Consider the following 22,655-nt stretch of genomic DNA (forward strand, 5'->3'; position numbering starts at 1 on the left):
ATCTCTACTATTTACTTTCTCTGCCTTTAGGAGCATTTTGGTGGAAAACTCTCAAAAATAAATACAACGGGGGCACCTGGGTGGCTCAGTAGGTTAAGCCTCTGCCTTCATCTCAGGTCATGATCCCGGGGTCCTGGGATGGAGCCCCACATGGGGTGCTCTGCTCAGTGGGAAGCCTGCTTCCCCCACTCTCTGCCTGCCTCTCTGCCTACTTGTGATCTCTGTCAAATAAATAAATAAATTGTTTAAAAATAAATAAATAAACAGATGACTCCTACCATTTAGAAAAGGAGCCAATTTAGATGGGGTTTTAGGTTTATACCCTAATAGATCATATTTATAAGTTGAGGGATAGAAAAAAAATTTTCTACAGTCACAACTCTATCCCTAGGCAGGCAACTCTCAAAAGAATGCAGTTCATCAAAGGGAAGGGGGTGTGGGGATTGTGGTCCACGCAGGGAACCCCAAATGTAACTCAGATAGGAACATCCACCTTATATAAGGGGAAAGTTTACAATTCCTTTTTTGGTTTTCCCTTAGTCTTGCTAGGACTGTCAGGCCGGACCTACTCTCCCAGCCAAGGGTGAATATGAGATCGGAGTTAGGCCAACTGGCCTCTCCTTCTGAAGATATGAATGTGGAGAAGACAACACTGATGATAGCGGGACCTCTTCATTCTACACAGAGAACCTGGAAGAAGCTGAGGGCCTCTCCATTATGTCCTTCTGCTTAGGGCCCTGGAGTACTTCTGATCCCTGTTCTCTCCAGATTCTTCAGCTTTTCCTTTGATTTTGGGAGCTAGACCAAATCTTTCCAACACTTTCTTTCCTGCTTAACCTGGAGTCTGTTTCTATTGCTTAGTCAAAAGCCTGTAGTGTAGGACCGCAAGCACCAGCTTCGTACCCAGAAGTCATCACCTTATGTGATAACATGAACTACTCTATTTGCAGGAAGTTAACCAGGTGGCAGTTTTATGTGGCATCGTTATTTGTGTAGATTTCAGTATAGAATACAAATGACTTTTTAAGTGGAAGGAATCTCACATCTTTTTACCACTGTCCCTTTCCCTTTCCTTCCCCACCTCAACTTACCTTAACTCTCAGTTCATTTTTAGAAAAAAACAAAACAGCAACTTACAAAAAGAGTCCTACATATCTAAATTTATTGACTATTTCTGCTTAAGAGACGGAACACTATAAAACTTTTCCTGGAATGCAGAGCATTTTTAAAGCAGTGAAACTACTTTGTGTGATAATACAGTCATAGATATATGTCATCATACATTTGTCCAAATTCCCAGAATGCACACCACCAGGAGCGAACCCAGGTGCCAACTATGGACTTTAGGTGGTGATGATGTGTCCATGCGGGTTCTTCAATTGTAATAAATGTCCTGCTCTGAAGGGGAATGCAGAGATCAGGGAGGTCATGCATGTGTGGAAGTAGGAGACATATGGGAAATTTTTATATCGTGCTCTCAGTTTTGCTGTGAACCTAAAACTGCTCTAAAATGAAGTCTATTTTAAGAAAACCTTTTTCTAAACTGTAAACAAAGCTCATACTTAATCTATTTCATAATCATCATCATCATCATCAATGTTGATTCTGATGCTGGAGTGCTCTTCTGGTTTTGGTTTCTTTTTGGTCTCTTTGTTTTTCTCCGTCAGATGTAAGTGATGCTCACACTGTCTCATGATCTTTTTGGAGGACATCCAGCTCTCCCCTTGTCGTTCAGCTGGTGCAGCACATTGTCCTCCCCTCACATCTGTGCCCTTGGCCTTCAGGATCTCCCTCGCTCTTATGAGACTGCAGGTGCAATTCCACGGATTTCCATCCAGATACAGGTGTCTGAGGCGAGGCAACCCCTCCAAGACTTTGAGGTCTAAGGCAGAAATCCTGTTGTTCCTAAGGTTTAGAACCTGAAGTTTCTTCAGATCCTTGAGCTCCCTCTCAGCAATATCCTGGATGGCATTGCCTTTTAGGTCCAGCCTGGCTAAGGTCCCCGGAAGCCTGCAAAAGCATGGAAACAGGAGGGGAGAGGAACTCAGAATAAGCAACACCAGCCTTTTCTGTACCGTTGTGTCCTGGTGGAAGCTAGAAAACAAGCTACGTTTTGAAAAATTAAGTCTTCTGTATAGGTCTTTAACCTTTCTCATAGGTCTTGTCTTCTAATCCTCAGAGTGTTCTTGTTCCTAGCCATAAGACTCTCTCATTTCTTGTCTTGTCAAACAGGATCAGGTAAACAAATCGATAAGAAAAAACATTGCCAATTTTTATGTGGCAAAGACCATGAGTCCGTAACGTATAGGAGAAGTAAAAGTATGGAATAAAAACACGAAAAGGTATGGTTCTTCATGAATATAAAAGCAACGAAAAAAATGATGCAATGTTTTATGTATGAAATTAGAACATGGTTTTGGTTTTAAATTTTAAAATGTATTGCTCCTGAAGGTGTTGGAGGTAAGAACTTAAACTCTGTTGCTGGAAGTGTAACTTGGTACCACCTTGGAAATAATTTAGTAACACATATCAAATCTAAATAACATCATGCCTTTCAACCTAGGAAATAGTAGAAGCAAACAAAGAGTTATTTACAAATATGTTTGTCACATATTTAATTATATTTACACCAGAAAAAAGGATAAAGACTAATGCCCACTAATTTGGATATTAAGAGATAATAGATTATTATGTGACAACAAAAATCATGTATTTAAAAATTTTTTAAAATCCTAATTCTAGGAGAAAGCTTTTCTAACTATGACTTGAAAATCCAGAAGCTATAAAAGATCAGTGAATCAAATGATCTTTTTTCACACACAAAAAATTGTGTATGGCAAAAGACATAAGAAAAGTCAAAAGATAAATGATAAACTGGGGGAAATATATGCAACTTATAACCCAAAAAGCTAATCTCCCTAATATGTAAAGGACTCTTAAAAGGTGAGAAGAGGGGGCACCTGGGTGGGTCAGTTGGTTGAGCGACTGCCTTCAGCTCAGGTCATGATCCCGGAGTCCCCGGATCAAGTCCCACATCAGGCTCCCAACCCCATGGGGAATCTGCTTCTCTCTCTGATCCTCCCCCTTCTCATGCTCTATCTCTCATTCTCTCTCTCAAATAAATAAATAAATACAATCTTAAAAAAAAAGGTGAGAAGAAAAGGTTTTAAAATGAGACTTAAAAATGGGCAAAAGGCATGAATGGAAGTCCACATAAACAGGAAAGCAAAGCCCTTAAGTCTTCAAACATACTCAGAATAGAGAAATGAAAAAATAAAACCACACAGAGATGCCATTTCTCACCTACCAGACTGGTTAAAAAATTTAAAAAAAAAAACAAAACTTAATCCTTAGCTATACATTCTGTGGACAATGCTGTGAAGAGACAGGCATTCTCATACATCACTTGGTCAGACACTAAAATGGCATAGCTCCTATGGAGGAGAATTTAGCAAAGCCTAATGAAATAACTAGTGCATTTACCCTACCACCCAACCATTTCACTTCGAAGACTATACTCTGAAGATATGACTCAATAAATATAAAATTGCATATGGGCAATTATTATGGTATTATTTATAATAGCAAAAGACTGGAAACAACCCAGTACAAAGTTAAAAAGCTACTATGCAGTCCTAAAAAAGAAAGGGACTCATCCCTAAGAACTGTCATAAAATTATTTCCAGAAAGTATTGTTAAAGGGAAAAAAGTAGGAAGTGCAATAGGATGTATAGTCTATCGGTTTTTGTGTAAGAGGGAAATGAGAATATACGTACACATATTTGCTTATGTTGGATTAAAAAAAAGAACGATAACCCAGAAGTGAATAAAAATGGTTACTTATAGGAAGTGTATGCATATGGTTTTAATTTTGAATCACGTTAATGTTTTACATGTTCACAAAATGAAAACGGTAAAACAGAATCAAGCCCTAAAATTGAGCACAAACAGAAACAAGCATATCTAATTAATCAATCAAATGATGATGTTGGTATATAACCACATAAAAGAAAGAAAAAGTACTCGGACTGAATATCCTTCATGGATATATCTAAGCCTTAGACATTAAGGACAAAAGGATCTGCAAGGAAATTTCTCTTACCGTGTTTATTATTCATACTGCTGTTAGTAATGAAGTTTTGAAACCTTTTTTTAATGAAGCAAGTAAATATATTCATATCATTAAGAACCAAGATTTCATTGTAAAAGAAAAGATACAAATATAAAATAAGAAAAACCCTCTAATGTTAAATATGAACTAGAGGTATTAATGTGAATTCATCACTTTAAAAATATATTTTCTAGTTGTGCATACTGGAAGGATCTCGAAGTAATATTACACCCTGATACCAATGCTATTCCAATAGCCTAAGCACACTGAGCACCCAGATCTTAATTTCAGGATTCCAGTTCCCACTTAAAAGAAGCAAGGCTTCTTAGAGAAATGACTGATTCCATGTCTGGGGCAAGGTAAGCCAGAACGTCTGAACCAGAATGCAATAGCATGTTCAAAGATTAATGGGACATCCATCAGGATAGCTGCTATTAAAAATCCAGAAAATAAAAAGTGTTGAGGACGATGTGGAGAAATTGGAAGCCTGGTGTGCCGTCAATGGGAATGTAAAATGGCGCCAGCACTATGGAAAACAATATGAGGTGCTTCCCCCCAAAATTAAATATAGAATGACCACATGATCTAGCGATTCCATTCTGAGTATATACATAGAAGAACTGGAAGCATGATTGGTCTCAAAGAGCTATTTATGTATTAAATAATATTATACAATATTTACATGTTGTATACCCATATTGAATTCACAAGAGCTGAAATGTGGAAGCAATCTGAGTGTCCATTGATGGGTGAATGGATAAGCAAGATAAAATATGTATGTACCATGCAATATTTAGCTTTAAAAAGGAAGGAAATTCTGGTACATGCTACAATATGAATAAACCTTGGAGACATTGTGCTAAGTGAAAAAAGCTGTCACAAAAAAAGACAACTACTATAATTCCACTTACATGACATATCTAGAATAGTCAAATTCATAGAAACAGAAAGTATAATAGTTGTTGTCAGGGGCTGTGGGAGGAGGAAATGAGGAGTTGTTTAATGAATGTGGAGTTTCAGTTTTGCAAAATGAAAAAAGTCCCAGAGAACAATTGCACAACAATATGAAGGGATTTAACAATATGGCATTGTACGGTTAAAAACAGTTAAGTAAATTTTATGTACATTTTATGACAATTTTTAAAAAAGAGAACTAATAAATTCGTGTCTCATGAACAGAGGGACCAGCTTAGAAGGGATCTCAATAGACAAATCTGGAACAACTTGAGAATCAAAAGAGACTAGCAACTTTAAGTGACTGTAACACACTGAATAAAGTAAGATCCCTTGGGTCCATTGTAATACTTGGAAAAAGTGGGAAAGGGAAAGAACAATCCTCTATGGTGTTAAATAGAAAACAAAACTGAATGATCCCAAGAATATGAAAACAAATTATATCTAGACATGAGCTGTAGTTGAGCAATTATCGATGCTTTCTCATTTGTCAGCACCCAAAGTTTTCAACCTTGAATGGGCACTGCTTTATAATTAGGAAAAAACTTTGTTTTTTTTTACCTGTGGATACCAATTTGAAAAATGTCATGCTAATGCCTATTGATAAAAATTTAAAAAGAATCACAATTGTGAACCTGAACATTTTCCTGCTACTCAACAACCCCATATTAAGTGTCATTCTGTTTCTGAAGATAAGAAGGGGAAAAGTTTTTTTTTTTTTTTTTTTAAAGATTTTCTCTATTTATTTGTCAGAGAGAGAGGGAGAGAGAGCGAGCACAGGCAGACAGAGAGGCAGGCAGAGGCAGAGGGAGAGGCAGGCTCCCTGCCGAGCAAGGAGCCCGATGTGGGACTCGATCCAAGGACGCTAGGATCATGACCTGAGCCGAAGGCAGCTGCTTAACCAACTGAGCCACCCAGGCGTCCCAAGAAGGGGAAAAGTTTTATAGAAAAAAAAAAAAAGGGCCCTTGAAATACCATCTGGATGCTATTTTCATAGAGTGTGAATGCACTGATGTCTTTCGGCAGTTAGTGAAATTTATTGTTGTTGTCCCAGTCATACTTTACAGTGTATCCTAAGCTATACACCACATATACATATGTATGTATTTATGCTTTTGAGTATTTTTTTAAAGATTTTATTTATTTACTTGACAGAGATCACAAGTAGGCAGAGAGGCAGGCAGAGGGAGAGAGTGGAGAAAGCAGGCTCCCTGCTGAGCAGAAAGCCCAATGCAGGGCTCAGTCCCAGGACCCTGGGATCATGACCCGAGCTGAAGGCAGAGGCTTAACCCACAGAGTCACCCAGTAGCCCCTATGCTTTGGAGTATTCTATAGTCTTATTTATTTAAAGTGACTTCTTCTTGGTTGGAATAAAATTTACCTTAAAAAGTGGATTAATTGGGGCACCTGGGTGGCTCAGTGGTTTAAGCCGCTGCCTTCGGCTCAGGTCATGATCTCAAGGTCCTGGGATCGAGTCCCGCATTGGGCTCTCTGCTCAGCGGGGATCCTGCTTCCCTCTCACTCTCTCTACCTGCCTCTCTGCCTACTTGTGATCTCTGTCAAATAAATAAATAAAATCTTTAAAAATATTTTTTAAAAAGTGGATTAATTTACCAGGGCAAATCACTTCATACATTTTAATAATCTGCTAAATTTAGTTTGAAGTCAGTCCCCAGGAAAATGTAATTTTGTGCACGTACCAACTGATATAAGGTAAATCCCTAAAAGTTATACAGAAAAATCTTACGTATAGCTTCTTTTTTTTTTTTTTTTTCCCAAGGAAAGATGGACTGTTTACAGATGATGTGGCGGGAAGCAAGTTTCTGTCACCCTTGAAAGTTAAGGGAGAACAACAGAAAAAAGATATGGTAAAGTAAACCAAGAGTTGTCTACTAATTAAAACTCGAGATCTAACTTTGGCCACGCGACTTCAGGTAAGTTATTTAGCTTAAAGCTTCTGATTGTCCACCTTATAGATGAAGGTGCCCAGTACACAGAAATCACATAATAAACGTTAGCTAATGAAAATGAGAAAGCCAAGTTTCCTTTTAAACAAATATGATGATCAGTTCTAGGCTGCAGAGTCAAAATGTGTACCTGTTCTTCCTTTTATTTTTCTTTTGTGTTTTTTTTTCTTTTGTGTTTTGATGAGCATTATAACCAAAATGACACTGTAAGCGAAATCACTAATATCCTGGTTTTGTGAAATTAGGGCAGTCACTTATGGCTTTGACATAATTTGTCTTTTGAGTGATTTATAGAGAAAGGTATCCCTGATTTTAAGACAAACCAGCTTCTAAAAATGCTATTTTTTCTTTGAGTCTGTCGCTTTTTAGTGTAAAAAGAGGTATCCAATGTTACCAGTAGATGGCATGGGAGCGTAAGTAAGATAAAATGTTATGCCTGCGGTAGGTTGTAGAAAGCTATTCTGGATTTGAATTATCCAAATTGTGAATAAAGATAAGATGATGTAACTTATCTTGTTCGCCGAATTGCAGATTGGTAAAATAAGAATGAAACAGCAAAAGTGAGACCCAGGTCTTAGGTGTTCTAAGTTTTTAAGTGGGTCTAGTGTATTGTTTATAGCAGAGTACATCTCAGGGGCAGGTGATCATGTGGTGGCTAAAATTCCCTGGCTCTGTTAGTTTCTTTTCTTTTTTTTTTTTTTTAATTTTATTTTTTCAGTGTTCTAAGATTTATGGTTTACGCACCACACCCAGTGCTCCATGCAATACGTGCCCTCCTTAATACCCACCCCTAGGTTCACCCAAACCCCACCCCTTCCCCTCCAAAACCCTCAGAGTCCACAGTCTCTCATGCTTGGTCTCCCCCTCTGATTTTCCCCAATTCACTTCTCCTTTCCTTCTCCTAATGTCCTCCACATTATTCCTTATGCTCCACAAGTAAGTGAAACCATATGATAATTGACTCTCTGCCTGACTTATTTCACTCAGCATAATCTCCTCCAGCCCATTAGTTTCTTTCAACAATATATGTGTTACAGGAGTGGAGGGGTGTGGGAGGGATGGGGTGGACATTGGGGAGGGTGTGTGCTTCGGGGAGTGCTGTGAATTGTGTAAGACCGATGAATCACAGACCTGTACCCCTGAAATAAATAATATATTCTATGTTAATAAAAAAAGAAATTAATTTTTTAAAAATTCCCTGGCTCTGCAGTTAAGCTGTTGTGTTTAATCTGGACTCTCCTACTTACTGATGATCTGATTATGAGAAGTCTCTTGATACCTCCTTGATACTTAAATGTTCTAGTCCATAAAATAGTAGTTAAGAAGTGTACCTACTTTCACAGGATTGTTGTAAGAAGTAATGGGGAATAACACACGGATATAAATTCACTGTTGGGTTAGTCAGTACTTAATACTAGGTATTATTTTCTATCTCAATTCATATATTGAGGCAAATGTAGTAGATATTTGAATGTATGTGTACCTACAACCATCTACTATTATTTCCTTTGTGAAATCTAAACTGGAGGACGGTAGGCAGAAAAAGGGATTTGTCATCCTTGCGCAGGGGCCATGCTAATCTTCTCTGTATCGTTCCAATTTTAGTATATGTGCTGCCGAAGCGAGCACAAGGGATTTGTGATTTGTGGTAGGATACACAGCAACTAGAAACAAGTTAGGTAAGCAACTGGCAATGGATAGGTTGCCTGTGTTTATAGTTTCTTAATAGGAATCTGTATTTTAAAGTACAATTTTGTGCATGAATAAGACCCGTGCAAATAAGAGTATATTGTTTTAAGTTCATAAATAAAAGTTCTACCAATCAAAAATTTAAAAACAGTATTGAGTTTTAATGCTCTTTGGGAGGAAAATCAAGGAAAAACCTTTCTGGGCCATTCCCATTTTCCAAGTCAAAGAAAAGCTGGGACGTGGGAGGGGGGTTTGATGAGGAATTTAAAAATCACTTTCTACAAAGAACACATTGCTCTCATAGCTGGCCAAGTTCTTTGACTGAACAGACAGTTGTGTTGCTTAATTTAAGCCTCATAGGAAAAGCCCACACTCATCTCCTGTCCCTCGCTCATTGTTCTTGCTCATTACTTCTCTAAACCAGCTGCGCATTAAATTCATCCGGGAGCTTTTCAGAAATACTGATGCCTGGGCACAAATCCTGGAGTGTCTGCTTTAATTAGTTTGAAGTGAGGCCTGGGCATAAGTATGCTCCTTTCAGAGTTCTCCAGATAATTGTAACATGGAGTCAGATTTGAGAATCATGGCTAGCTCAGGCTTGCAATTCTATTATACAGTCCATTGGGCAAAAGCATTGTGCTTTCTGTAGTCACTTATTAAAACACACAAATGCCCTGGCAGGAGTAAATAATTAAGCTACTTTTCACTCATTAAACTTAGCAGGATTACTCAACCAAATGCTTTCTAAAAGCCATCTGAATAGAGCAGTCCCCTGCCTTCACAATTTTGCCAAGGCTCTCACAGCCCACTGAGAATCCTTGATGACAACAGTCACTTCCCAACCTGTTTTAGGAGTTTTTATTCTATACATGATTTTTTTTTCTTGGAGTGGGGGTATATAGTGATAGAAAATAAGACTTGAAACATAATAGAGAAATTATTGAAATATCAAGTATTAGAATCCTAATACACTGCATGTTTTTTGCCTTAGGGTCTTTGTATTGGCTGTTCTGTCTAGAACACTTCCCCCGCCAAACAGCTTCACAGCTAAATCTCTCACCTCCTTCCAGTTTTTGCTCAAAGTTTACATTTTCATGAGAGTTACCATGCTTACCCTATTTAAAATTGCAACCAGCCATGCCCACGCTCCTGAACCTGTAAGCCTGCCCTTTTTTGTTGTTGCTAACTATAACTCCAAACATCATCTCAGTGTTATATACTTATACATTCTGTTTCTTATTACTACTTCCCTGCTGGAATTTAAGCTGTATAGAACAAGAAGTTTTATTTTTTACTGCACTGATGTATCCCAAGGGCCTAGTAAAATGCATTATTTGTACGCACATGATTATGCATTAAAAATTGATTAATTTCAAATAACCCTCAATATATATTTTAAAATACTAATTTCCATTATAAAAATTACTTTCTGGTGTTTTGCATTGGGTTACAGTTACCATGCTGTATAATAAAATATCTTTTTTTTTTCAACTAGAAAAAATGAACATCTGTGCATAGCAAAGATAATTTTTCCCTTTCTCATTGATAACAAAATGAAAATAAGTAAATCGAGTGCCACAGGACTCTAAAGAAGCCAGAAGTTGGTATGTTATTTATGAGCAATTTGATAATGATAATCAACAGAGCAAGGGGACTTTTTTTTTCCTATAAAGCACCCAAAGGAAAATGAATCCACTGATAATCATGTATAATTAACCATATTCTTTTTCTAGGAGAATAATAGAGCTTTCTCCTTCTACCATTTTTAAATTTACCTATTTCATACATGTAGAACATGGAATAAAGTTTACCTAAAAAAGGATAAGTTAATGTCAACATGTACATTAATTATCAGTTATGACTGGGTGAGGAAACAGGACAGGAGGTTGGGCACAGAGGGAGGGATATTTGGAAAGAGAAATTAAGTGTCAGAGTATGAGGGTGTGTATGTGCACATGTGTTTATGAGAGAGACAACCAAAAACGCAAGGTGAGACCAACACAAATGGGCTTGCATACCCACAGGTAGACAGAGAAATAAGCAGAGCCACATTTAAGTCCTTTAAAGATCTCAGTGCTGAGAAGCATATGAGGCCTCCAAATATATAATTCAAAATAAATACAAGATTAGATTATTCACTTGTGATTTTTTTTTTCGTAATTGCTATTTCAATGCTGTTAAAAATGTAAATATCTTACTACATATCCCCTTTGTTTCTTTCTCATAACCTTGTTTTGCTAGTGGCAAAGCACCCAGTCTCCCTGTTGCTGGTCCCAGGCCACATACTTAAAAACACATATTTTAAAACCAAGATCTTTTATAAGGAAGATCCCCATATTACGTGTAATAGCATACTTCGCCAAAGCAGCATTGCCTATTTTCAACATAGATCTCACTTGCCGGTGTCTTATCCAACAGGCAAGAAAAATTAAGTGGGTGCAGGATTTAGTTAGAGAGCTGGAGATTCCAAAACTCTGTCTACAGTCTCTACCTTTGAGCTCTCGGGCACCCTTGAGCAAATTTATGTTTGTTCTAGTTTTTTTTTCTTGCTTGTCTAATGTGCTTCATTGCCCCGATTTTCAGAAAACATTTAAAGTAGTCACCACAAATAATAACTCCCACTCACCTCAGAGGTATAGACAACAGCAGGTTCTGCTCCAAGGCCAGGTTGGAGAGCTGGGAACACATCTGCAGGGCTCCAGCTTCGAACAAGCTAACAATGTTGTTGTCCAGAAACAAGTGTTTCAAGTCTCGCAGGTCCTGGAAGTCTTGCGCTGTAACTCTCTGAATCAGATTATTGCTAATGTCAAGTTTTTGTAGTTTTGCTGGTAGTCTGAGGGGCAACATTCGAACCTGATTTTGGGACAGCTCAAGAGTAGTTAAATTGGCAAGTATCTGTGCCCCGTCAATGGAGGAGAGTGAATTTTCTGACAGATAAAGATGGGAGAGATGCTCCAAGTGTTTCATATCTCGAAAACTTACCACTTTGAGCTGGTTCCTCTCCATTTTTAAAGAAAGCAGAGATTTGGGCAGATTAATAGGAATTTCAGTCAGAAAGTTACCACTGAAGCTGAGAAATTGCAAAGACTGGAGAGACATGAAGAAGTTGGCTGGTATAAGATGGAGTCTGTTATTCTCCATGCTCATGCGTTTCAGGTGGGGAAGTGCCAGCGGTCCAGCTACAGATTCAATATTGTTGTCATCTAACACCAAACTCTGCAAACTGACAAGAGAGGAGAGTGTGGTGGGAGACAGAGAAGAGATCAGATTGTTTTTAAGTTCAAGGATTTTTAATTTCTTCAGTCCTTCAAAATCGGATCCATGTAGGACATATATTGAATTATCATTTAGTTTTAACACTTCAAGACTGACAGGGAGAATCCTGGGGACTTGTCTTAACTTATTTTTCCAGAGTTCCAAGGTCTTCAAGTTACTCAGAGTTTTGAAAGTGTCGTTTTCTACTGACTCTGTTCCACTAGCCAACAGAATAAAATCTTCCAAAGCCAACATTCGGGTGAAGCTGGACATCTGCAAAAAAGTCAGGGATAGGTCACAAAGAGAAAAAGCAGTAAATTAAGATTATTGTGTGTGGGGGGAATACTCTACACATTATCATTTAATACTAATGATGTTTCAGATTTCTCTTCAAGATCTGTTTAAAATTTAAATAAAATTTTAAATTTAAAAAATCTCTTGGAAAAGGATGGAAACTCAGGTCCTGACTTTTTAAAGTTTATTTCAGAGAAAGAGAGAGAGAGATTGAGAGAGATTGAGAGCATGAGCAGGGGAAGTGGCAGTGGGGGAAGAAGAGGGAGAAGCAGATTCCCTGCTGAGCAGTGAACATGATACGGGGCTCAATCCTAGGACCCTGGATCATGACCTAAGCTGAAGGCAGCTGCTTAACTGACTGAGCCAGCAAGGTGCCCCATAACTATTTTTTTTTAAGATTTTATTTTTAAGTAGTCTTTACACCCAACCTGGGGCTCCAACTCACAATCCTGAGATCAAGAGTTGTATGATCCACTGACTGAGCCAGCCTGGCGCCCCAGGTCCCGACTATTTTTTATTTATGCTTGCTAACAGTCTAAAATATCAAATATACATTAGGACATTCATACAGTATTGGTAGACATAATATTAGCCAGATTTTGCTATGTAGTCTCTGACCCAGCAAGTTTATTTCTAGCCAGAAGTGCTTACAAGTTGCACAGTGATTTGTACAATAGGATGCTCTTTGTGGCATCATCTTACAATAGCCCAGAATGGGAATGATCTGGAAATTGCTGTCTTCATTTTTCATTGTTTAGATGATTTTTTAATGTTATAAATTACATTAAAAATTTTTTTAAGCATTAAAAGTAAAAATTTTAAGTATCCTAGACACTGCTATCACTAAGATGGGCCTATCAGAGAAACATTCTCAACTATATTATAGTTAGTAAAACTAGCCTAGCCTCCCTCTTCCCTACCCCTCAATTTGCACTTCACCGATGAAAAAGATCCAGGAAGAAACAAACAGGATACACGTGTCTCCATGTCTGAGAGCAAAGATTCCATTTGGCATATATCCCAGACCTAATCTACTCTTCTCTTAGATTTTAGAAATGATCAAATCTGATATACTTTCTCCATGGGTTGCAAGTTCAAGCACTCCTATCCTTCCGCATATCTGTCAACCTCCTACTTGCCATCTAGGTCTTCTCCAGGATGACGTAATCCTTGGTATTTAGTTCTTAGAGTAAGATCATCTCTAGGCAGAAAGAGGAATTGTTCCAGGTTTTCTTCAGCTTGATAAAGATTCTCAAAATTTTCAGTCTGGTTTAGAATTCAACTGAGCTAAAATTTTCAATGCACAGTGTGCCTGGGCGGCTCAGACGGTTTAGCGTCTGCCTTCAGCTCAGGTCATGATACCAGGGTCCGAGCATCCAGCCAACTTGGGCTCCCTGCTCCCCAGAGACCTTTCTTCTCCCTCTTTCTCTGCCACTCCCCCTGCTTGTGTGCTCTCTCTCATTCTCTCTCTCTCTCAAATAAACAAATAAATAAATAAATAAAGTCTTTAAACATTTTTTTTCCAATGCACAGTTTTATGTCTTACTATCCAGTTTTTGAATGTTTGACTTAATTATGCAGTTGAGCCCTTCTGTAATACCAATGCATGATTATCACATTCAAGGCAGGTTAATTTTGCACCACATATTTATTCAAGGTACTTATATCCTAGGAGGACATGTGATGTGAATTATGGTATATTTTAAAGCTTCTCCTAAGATGATACTCCATTGGAAGAATCTCATGTTAAAATTTCCTTAAACAGATGTTTTTAATCATAAAAGCTTTGGCAGCTGCCTTGATTTGTACATTGCTGCTAACACATGATCTTCTCTTAATGATTAGTCAAATGTGTTAGTTAGTCCTAGTCCCAATATTAATAGTATTTTTTCCTTGCATTTGTTGACTATCTACAGGTGCCAAGTGCTTTTTGTTAAAAACAAAACAAAACAAATCAACCCCCCCCACACACAAATCCCAAATGGAGTCATTTCTCCCCACCCATGACAGCAAAGACTTAATTACAGTTTTAACCTCTCTTAAGAATGTGAACTTTAACAGTCAACCTGAAATTTCCTGATCAGCATTAGTGACATAATCATCATTATAAAAACCCTGCCCTTCCCTTATTCTCAAAAGGAGCTTGACCCGACCTGAAACCATCCTTACTTACTGTTTTCTCAGTAACTCCCTTGCTCTACCCTAAAATCCTCCCATTGGATAACAGCTTCTGGGACCATAGCTCTGTCTGCTAGAGGAGATGTTGCCTGATTCATGAATAGCTTACTTATTAGATCTTCCAAGGTACTCAGTTGAATTTTGTTTATTAACAGTACACTATCATTAATTCTTCTAATAACCCTGCCAAGTTTGCTAACATCAAACTTAAAAGAGTTGAGAATTTCAACAAGGTCTGCTGAACTCTAAACAGACTGAACTCTTAACGCTAAACTCTTTCTTCCTCAACTTACCATTTTCTCTTGCATCTGGTCTACAATTAATGTTTTTCAAAAAAGACAAAATCTAGACATAAATCATAGAGATTTAGAAAAGCAGAAATTTTGGAGATTATCTAATTCAAATATCCCATTAAAGGGATGAAGAATTTCAGCCTCCCCACCAAAAATGAAAAGACCTGCCCAAGACTGTTCTTTAATATACTTTTCATTTCTAAGTGCCCTTTCTAACCTTTCTTGCATATAAAGTTAGAAAAGACTCTAGACATAGATCTTCACTTCTAAGACTGCTATTCTTCCATAAGAACTTGGTGCTATTAATAGTTCCACTTTTGTCTGAGTGACTACAAACCCTAAAAGATTGCTGAGTATGCAGCAAGTATGAGGGGTAACATGGATCCAAATGGGCTGTTTATCTGGGGACCAGACAAAGTGTTGTATCAGAGGTTCAATTTGTCTTCATTTCTACTCGTCAAGTGTACAGACTGGCGTAAACCATTGACATAGTTCATGTTCTTAACGGAATTTTCTTTTAGTAAGCATAGAGACCTTTCTTTTTTCTTTCTGTCAGTCAATGCAGATTACTTTGGGTTATTACTAATCAAAATGGTTACCATCTTCTTGGGACACCTGGCTGGCTCAGTCAGAGGAACATGCGACTCTTGATCTCAGGGTTTTGAGTTGGAGCCCCACATTGGGTGTAGACATTACTTAAAAATAAAACCTTTTAAAAATGGCTACCATTTTCTAAGTATTTACTATGGTTATCTTTGTAAAGTCCTGTGTGTAAGCATGATTATTCCTTTTTCGGAAAGGGAAACTGAGCCTTGAGGAGATAAAATATCTGGGCTTAGTGTATCTTGCTAGCAAGTGGAAAAATTGAGCCTCCAACCCAGATTTATCTCATCCCAACACACATATTTTTATTTTAACCTCACTCCTATGACATGCATTTAGCAGAAGAATATAGAATTCTGACACCACAAACAGTGGGGAAGATACTTATTTTCAACTTTTCAGTTGAATTTACAGAGCAGAAAAAGGAAAATAATTCTGCTAGACCAGTTTTTCCATTTCCCTGGACTAAGTTAAACTGTGCTCAGGAGATGTAAAAAAGAGATGCTTTTGCCCTCGAGCTAACCTTGAGGCTATGTGAGTTTTTTCAATGTTGCTTACAAAGCAAGGCAAGTAGAGCTTGGTGTTAATGATTAAGTGTAGGAAGTTTAACTAAGTATAATTCCTGCCACACATTTTTACAGTTTAGTGAACCTAAGATATATGTAGATAAAAGTTATAATAAAATTCAAAAAATGAAAAAGAAGCAAGAAAAGTAAAATGAGGTAGACCAGAGAAGCAAGGGCTGCTGGCTTCCTCATGAAAGGCTTTGTTTCCAGTTTCTTCTGGGTGGGTCCTGCTACAAGCATTAGAGGGCCACAAACCTTTCTTGGGTTGCTTATAGGTTCAATGTCCACATGATAACCGAAATACCCCTGTAGTTAGAGGCTCAGACGTGTGTGCACCAGGCCAGTAAGTAAAACAATATTGGAACTTTTTTTCTGATCATCAATATACTTGTTCTCTGTAAATAATTTTAAAATTCTGGCAAGTATGGAGAGAATATAAAAATAGCCCATAATCCTCCCACTTGGTTATCAAGTCTGTTTATGTTTCCTACCCAGGAGGAATCTGAAGTAGCTTTTCTCCTTCTACTGAAGATGTAAAGAACAATCATTTTAATTGACTGCCGTCCTAAAGGCATTCCTTTTTTTTTTTTTTTTAAGATTTTTTATTTATTTATTTGACAGAGAGAGAGATCACAAGTAGGCAGAGAGGCAGGCAGAGAGAGAGAGAGGAGGAAGCAGGCTCCCTGCTGAGCAGAGAGCCCGATGCGGGACTCGATCCCAGGACCCTGAGATCATGACCTGAGCCGAAGGCAGCGGCTTAACCCACTGAGCCACCCAGGCACCCCCTAAAGGCATTCCTATTTGTTCTCTAAAGGTAGGAGCCAAAACTGTAAAACTGTTACTAGAAAATATAGCCATAAATTTTCATGACCTTGGGTTTGATAAAAGCTATCTTAGATATGACACCAAAAGCTAAAGTGACATACACAAAGAATAGTCAATGAGACTTACTGGAAATTAAAAACCTGTGCTTCAAAGGATGCCATTAAGAAAATTAACAACAGCAACAGCAAACAACCATAGAATGGGAGAACGTTTTCTCAAATAATAGATCTGATAGGAGATTTGTATTTAGAAAATACAAAGGACTCTTACAACTCAAAAATGAAAAGACAAAGAACCCAATTTCCAAAAAATGGGCAAAGGATTCATAGAGACATTTTCCCAATAAAAGATATCAAGTGGTCATTTAGTGCACAAAAAGATGCTCAACATCATTAATCTCTAGTGATAGACAATCAAACCACAGTGAGAGTCTAACAGACACTCACTAGGATGGTTATGATCCAAAAAAAAACCGATAAGAAGTGTTGGCAGGAATGTGGAGAAACCAGAACCATCATACATTACTCTAGGAATACAAAACAATGGAGCCACTTTGGAAAAACAATCTGGCAGTTCCTCAGAATGTGAAACAGAATTACCATATTACCCGGAGATCCCACTTTTAGATATATACCCAAGGCAGATGAAAATATATGTCCACACAAAAACTTGTACATGAATATTCTTTGGAGCATAATATCTAAAAAGAGGAAACAACCCAAATGTCCACCAACTGACAAATGGATAAACAAAATGTAGTATATACATAACGTGGAATATTACTTAGTCTTTAAAAGGAAGGAAATTCTGAAATATGCTACAACATGGATGAACCTTGAGGGCATTATTTTAAGTGAAAGAAGCCAGCGACAAGAGACCACAGGTTTAGGGGGAAAGATTGACTTCAGTTTTGGGCATGTTATTTTGAGATGATATACATATATGAAGAGGTCCAATAGGGAGCTGGATAAGTCTGAAACATGGGAGGAAGGCATGAATTAGAAATTCAATTATGGGAGCCATCATTACTTACATAAAGTGAAGTCACCTAAGTAGACTGTACATAGTAAGAAATGGCATGGCTGAGGACCGAGACTCCCCGGAGAAGCCAAAAAAATAAGGGGCAGGGGAGGAAAAGAACCCTACAAAAATGGCAGAAAAGAACTATCAGAAAGGAATCATGAGGACATAAAAGTGTGGTGCCATGGAAGGCAAGAGAGTAAGAATTTCAAGAAATATGAATGACCCAATGTCTTAGAAGGAATAGTTGTTTAACTGTTTGGACAGTGGTGAATTAAAGAATAAATAGGAGGTAAACTAGAGACAGTAAGTACAGAGTATCCTTTTATGGAGTTTTGCAAGTAAAGAGAGACAGTAGCAGGAAGAGACAAAGAGAGTTAAAATTATTTTATTTTGTTTTATTTTAAACATTTATTTATTTATTTGAGATTTATTTATTTATTTAAGTGGTGGGGAGAGGGAGAGGGAAAGAGAGAATATCAAGCAGATTCCCCACTGAATGTGGAGCCAAATGCAAGGCTTATCCCACAATCCTGAGATCATGACATGAGATAAAATCAAGAGTCCAACATGCAACCAGCTGAGCCACTCAGGTGCCCCCAAATAATTTTATTTTTATTGTAACGAGAGGGGCCTATCTATTTATAAGCTATAATAAGGCCCTAGTAAGGAAAGAGAAACTGAAGATATGGGTGTGGGGAGAATGATGAAGCAAGCTTCAGGGGGTGGCAAAGAAGATGGACTCCAGGGGATGAGTGGGACGCTGCCTTGAGCAGAAGAAGGAAGATCTCATCCTCTCTTTCTGGAGGAAAGAGTTTGCAGAACTGAATGGAGACAAGTTAGTCCACAATGAGCAGAAGTTGAGTTTTGTTAGGATTAGTCAATAAAATGGCAGGCCAGCCATGGGTGAGAATGAGGATAGTAGAGATTGAGAACATAACCCAAACTCTACTGAAGTTTTGGAAGATGTTGATGGAAGGTAGGAAAGCCTGACCAAGAAGAATTGAAAGGATTGATGACACTGAAGACCCAGATGAGGTCAGAGACCTTAAATTTGCAGTATTTCTACAAATCTGTGAATGTTCCAAACCACACACTTACACATACACATGTGTAGAGAGGTGGTGTGATCCTCTCCAGCAGCATCAGGCTATCTAGGTATAAGAGAAACAAGAGAAAATGATCACCATTATTTAAGACTAAGACTTTGCGGGATAAGTGTTGAGATAATTTATTTGGGGGATGCAAAAAAAAAAAAGGAGGGGATGGGAAAGAAGATGATAGGAAGTAAACTAATGATCTGAGAAAAACGGGTTGATGTAGGGTTAGAAGTCTCCACAAGGTGACAAGAGAAGTACAGAATATGGCAGCTGAAAGCAAGGAAGATAATGATCAGAGAATGGGGGAAATGGAGATTTCTGAGTGGAGGAGTTTCGGTATAATGATTATGATATCACCAAGTAGATGGCTGTAGTGAAGTGGAAATGTAGATGGATACTTTATTATCAGCTCAGGGAATTCTTATGAGCTAGGACACTGCACCCTGGTGGCACCAAGGAGATGCAGGGCTCAGGATGCAAAGGAAGACCAGAAGCCAGGAGGAAGGGGCTGAGGCACAGTACGAAACAAAGGAAGAAGAAACAAGGAGTGCTACGGTCCGATGGCATGCACCTCCAACAAGCAGGCAGCTTTACCGATGAACGGATAATGAAGGCCGTCATGTCTCAAGGGCAGGAACTGTGAATTTTTTGTCTTTTATCCCCAGTCTCAAACACAGCATTTGTAGTCCCAAACACAAATTAGATAAAGAAGTAATAGAAACTTTTTAAATTGTGAGGCGTTTGCATGTATATGTGTAGGGTGTACACGTGTGTTTGTATGTGGCATGTGCGTATATGTATGTGTGCATATATATGTATATGTGTGTGTACATATGTGTGTAATTTCTATTGCTTTAATCTGAAGATATTCTAAGGTTTATTTCTTGGAATACAGGCACCTGATTCTGTAGAACATATATCATATTCACCAATGACAGCTAAAAGAGATGTCTTATTGCTTAGAGCTTTTTATTTCCTTCCCCAAACAATCCTGTCTTTCATCAACCTCTCTGCTGAAACTGTCCTTCCAAGAGACCATGAACTGGGTTGAAGTCAGGGAAGTGGCAGTATTGCCATTCAGTGAACATAAACCAATGCGCTCATTCAGTAAATGAATCTGATGAGAGGTGTAATTTCGTCTTCCTGGCTGCGAAGCAGCAGTGTAGGATCATTACCGGGCTTAGCTCACACTTCAGCTCTGGGCATCTCAGGCCTCCAAAACAAATATTTAAGCATCTTACTACTGGATTACAGGAGAAGAGTCCACATGTCCAGTAGGCAATTTTGCTTATTGAGCCTTGAAATCAATACCATACCACATACTTTAAACTCTCCGTGTTTAGGTGCATCTACATTCGAATTTCTTAAGCAGACGAAAAGGGATGGTGTCTCTATGTGGAGGGAAATTACAGCCACCTGTGGACTCTCTGCACCTGTCCCACAGAGATGTATTTCCTTCTTTTGGGATTTGGTTCAAGGAGGCAAGAACAGTGACTGGTAAAGACAAAATCAGATTGACTTTTCCAGGTAAAAAGAGTCAGGGATCACCAATCTAACCCAAACTCCTTACTTCAAAAAGGTAGAAAGTGAGGCCCAGGGATTTTTTTTTTTTTTTTTTTTAAGTGTTTGCTTAAGATGATTATATCTCTGGCTAGGGGGAAAGCTAGGATAAGGACCCTTGTCTTTCTATAGCTTCCAAAATATCAAAGGCCAAAACCCAAATTCCTTTGTATTATAAAAGCCAGATTTTATAATAGATTATAGATTTATATATTATATAATATAATATATAATAAATATATAATATTTATATATTTATATTATAAATAGATTTATAATAGATTATAAAATCTATAGCACTCTTTGCACTCTGACTAGCTTGGCATAAATGTAAAAGTCAAAATTAGAAGTTCATAGAACAGGGGCGCCTGGGTGGCTCAGTGGGTTAAGCATCTCCCTTCAGCTCAGGTCATGGTCCCAGGATGCTGGGATCAAGCCCCACATCTGGCTCCCTGCTCAGCAGGGAGCCTGCTTCTCCCTGCCTGCTGTTCCTCCTGCTTGCCCTTACTCTCTGTCTCGCTCACTCTCTCCGTGTCAAATAAATAAATAAAAATCTTAAAAAAAAAAAAAAAAAGTTCATAGAACAAGTACTGCAATAACACGCCAAATCAAAAACATGTATTTCCTCCGTAGATGTTTCCACAAAGCCCCTGATGTCTGGCACATGTGTAAGTTCTGCTACAAATAATTCTCACATGCTGGGGTTCATCTGGATAGTCTTACAATGCTCTCAGGAATACCTGCTTTCTATGGCACAAACAAAACTCCTTTTTTATCCCCCGAAAGCACTCATTGTCAATTCCAAGGATAGCGAGTAGCCATTGGCTCTCAAGCTCTCTTTGTTAAGAAAGAGCCACTTCTTTACTTGTACTTTGCAACAACATAATTACACTTTCACAAACGTAAAAACGGAAATAAAACATCATGAATGATAGATTCTGATGGTTTTTGATCGAGTCTCTAAAAAGAAATACCCAGAGGCTTATACCCCTTTCAGGAGTAAAGGGCAAGCAGATAGTTAGTCCAAGGATCCCAACTTGATAACCACCACTTTTAAGGGTTGATCATTTAAATCAAGCCTCCCAGCCCCACCGTCCCCCCTCACCCTGCCTCAAAAAATAAGACTGCGGCAACTTGAGCATGGAATGGTTACCTGAAGGTGTGGAATTTTGCTGTGGCTAATGTAGAGCTTCTTGGTGGTGGAAGGAAGAGCCGACGGCACCTCCATTATCCTGTAGCATTGCACTGACTGCAGGGAATCACAGCTACATCTGCTGGGACAGGTGGGATGGAAACCATCACTAAGAGAAAGCAAAACAAGGAAAGCATAAAGCAGATGCATCTTCCCAAACGAGGCCTCCCAGGCAGCAGGCGAGTGTTTAGGGGATGTCCCACTCTTTATACCATGAAATCTGATAATAGAATCTTATGAATGTGTACTCTGTCAATGTAAGAAGACAGGAAAGAAAAAAATTCTCAATTCGCCTGGGTTAAAATGTTAGCAACCATCACAAAGGGCTTAAACATTGATAAGCTGCCTTAATATTTGTAGGTGAGCAAAACCCTCTGTTATTTATGGCTTGGGAGGCTAATCTGCAAACACCTCTACTATCTGTAGTTTCCTTGTTTTGTTAAATGTGACACTAGGGAATTAGTGGGAAAAGACAAAGAGCTGTTTTATAGTGGGCTGTAAACCTTTGAATTTTCTGTGACCCTGTATTAAAACCATTTTTGTAGACCTGCAACAGGCAGGTGTTTTCTACTCCCATTAACCAGTATGGGGAAATGGGCAGGTATTTTCTTTATTATTGTTGTTCCAGTAACATTTTATTGCTATGGGAAACAATGTGCCACCAAGAAGAGAGATTTAGAGGCACACAGAACTGGTTCGGTTCATCTATCATTCTACCCACCCAACTAACATATTTGGACAATATTTTTGCCATTCAAAATTCAAATTCAAGAATTTGAATGGCAAAAATATGGTTGACTCAGATGAGAATGAAACATCAAAATGGGTCCCTTACCTTCATCTATCTGTAATGGAAGAAAAGGCCTCTAGTTTCTTCAGAGGAACTTGTGTGTTCTGAAATCCAGCTGCAGAAGGAAGGCTTCATTTGCCCCAGGCACGCCTTTGTTGAGACTCTTTTACTTGCTGGGCTCATCCCTGCTGAGGAATTTAAAAGCATTTCAAGCAAAAGATTATATAGCAAAGCTTTCTCCCGCCAGGTGGAAGACCT

General features: G+C 38.3%; 1 protein-coding gene and 1 pseudogene across 2 annotated transcripts; both read right to left on the bottom strand.

Moving 5' to 3' along the window:
- Positions 1-1,145: 1,145 nt before the first annotated feature.
- LOC122899330 (nephrocan) lies at positions 1,146-21,809 on the bottom strand. 2 transcript variants are annotated; one of them, XM_044236903.1, is made up of 3 exons: positions 21,569-21,809; positions 11,348-12,249; positions 1,146-2,010 (listed from the first exon to the last, which is right to left on the bottom strand). In XM_044236903.1, exons 1-3 carry the CDS (start codon positions 21,755-21,757, stop codon positions 1,563-1,565), a joined length of 1,539 nt encoding a protein of 512 aa, XP_044092838.1. In that variant the 5' UTR covers positions 21,758-21,809; the 3' UTR covers positions 1,146-1,562. The 2 variants fall into 2 exon arrangements, with proteins under 2 accessions (XP_044092838.1, XP_044092847.1); XM_044236912.1 differs by lacking the exon at positions 21,569-21,809 and adding an exon at positions 14,444-14,523.
- LOC122897669 lies at positions 8,571-8,661 on the bottom strand (annotated as a pseudogene).
- Positions 21,810-22,655: the final 846 nt, after the last annotated feature.

The sequence above is a fragment of the Neovison vison genome, chromosome 1 (genome assembly GCF_020171115.1).
Source record: "Neovison vison isolate M4711 chromosome 1, ASM_NN_V1, whole genome shotgun sequence".
NCBI classification, from domain to species: domain Eukaryota; kingdom Metazoa; phylum Chordata; class Mammalia; order Carnivora; family Mustelidae; genus Neogale; species Neogale vison.

What these genes read in the sequence shown, in the direction of transcription:
- LOC122899330 (XM_044236903.1), bottom strand. Translation starts at nt 21,757, where the DNA reads ATGCATCTGCTTTATGCTTTCCTTGTTTTGCTTTCTCTTAGTGATGGT. An exon ending in GCAAAATTCCACACCTTCAG is followed by an intron (nt 12,250 to 21,568) that starts GTAACCATTCCA and finishes ACTTTTTTGCAG; the next exon opens with ATGTCCAGCTTCACCCGAAT. An exon ending in CTGTTGTCTATACCTCTGAG is followed by an intron (nt 2,011 to 11,347) that starts GTGAGTGGGAGT and finishes ATGCTTTTGCAG; the next exon opens with GCTTCCGGGGACCTTAGCCA.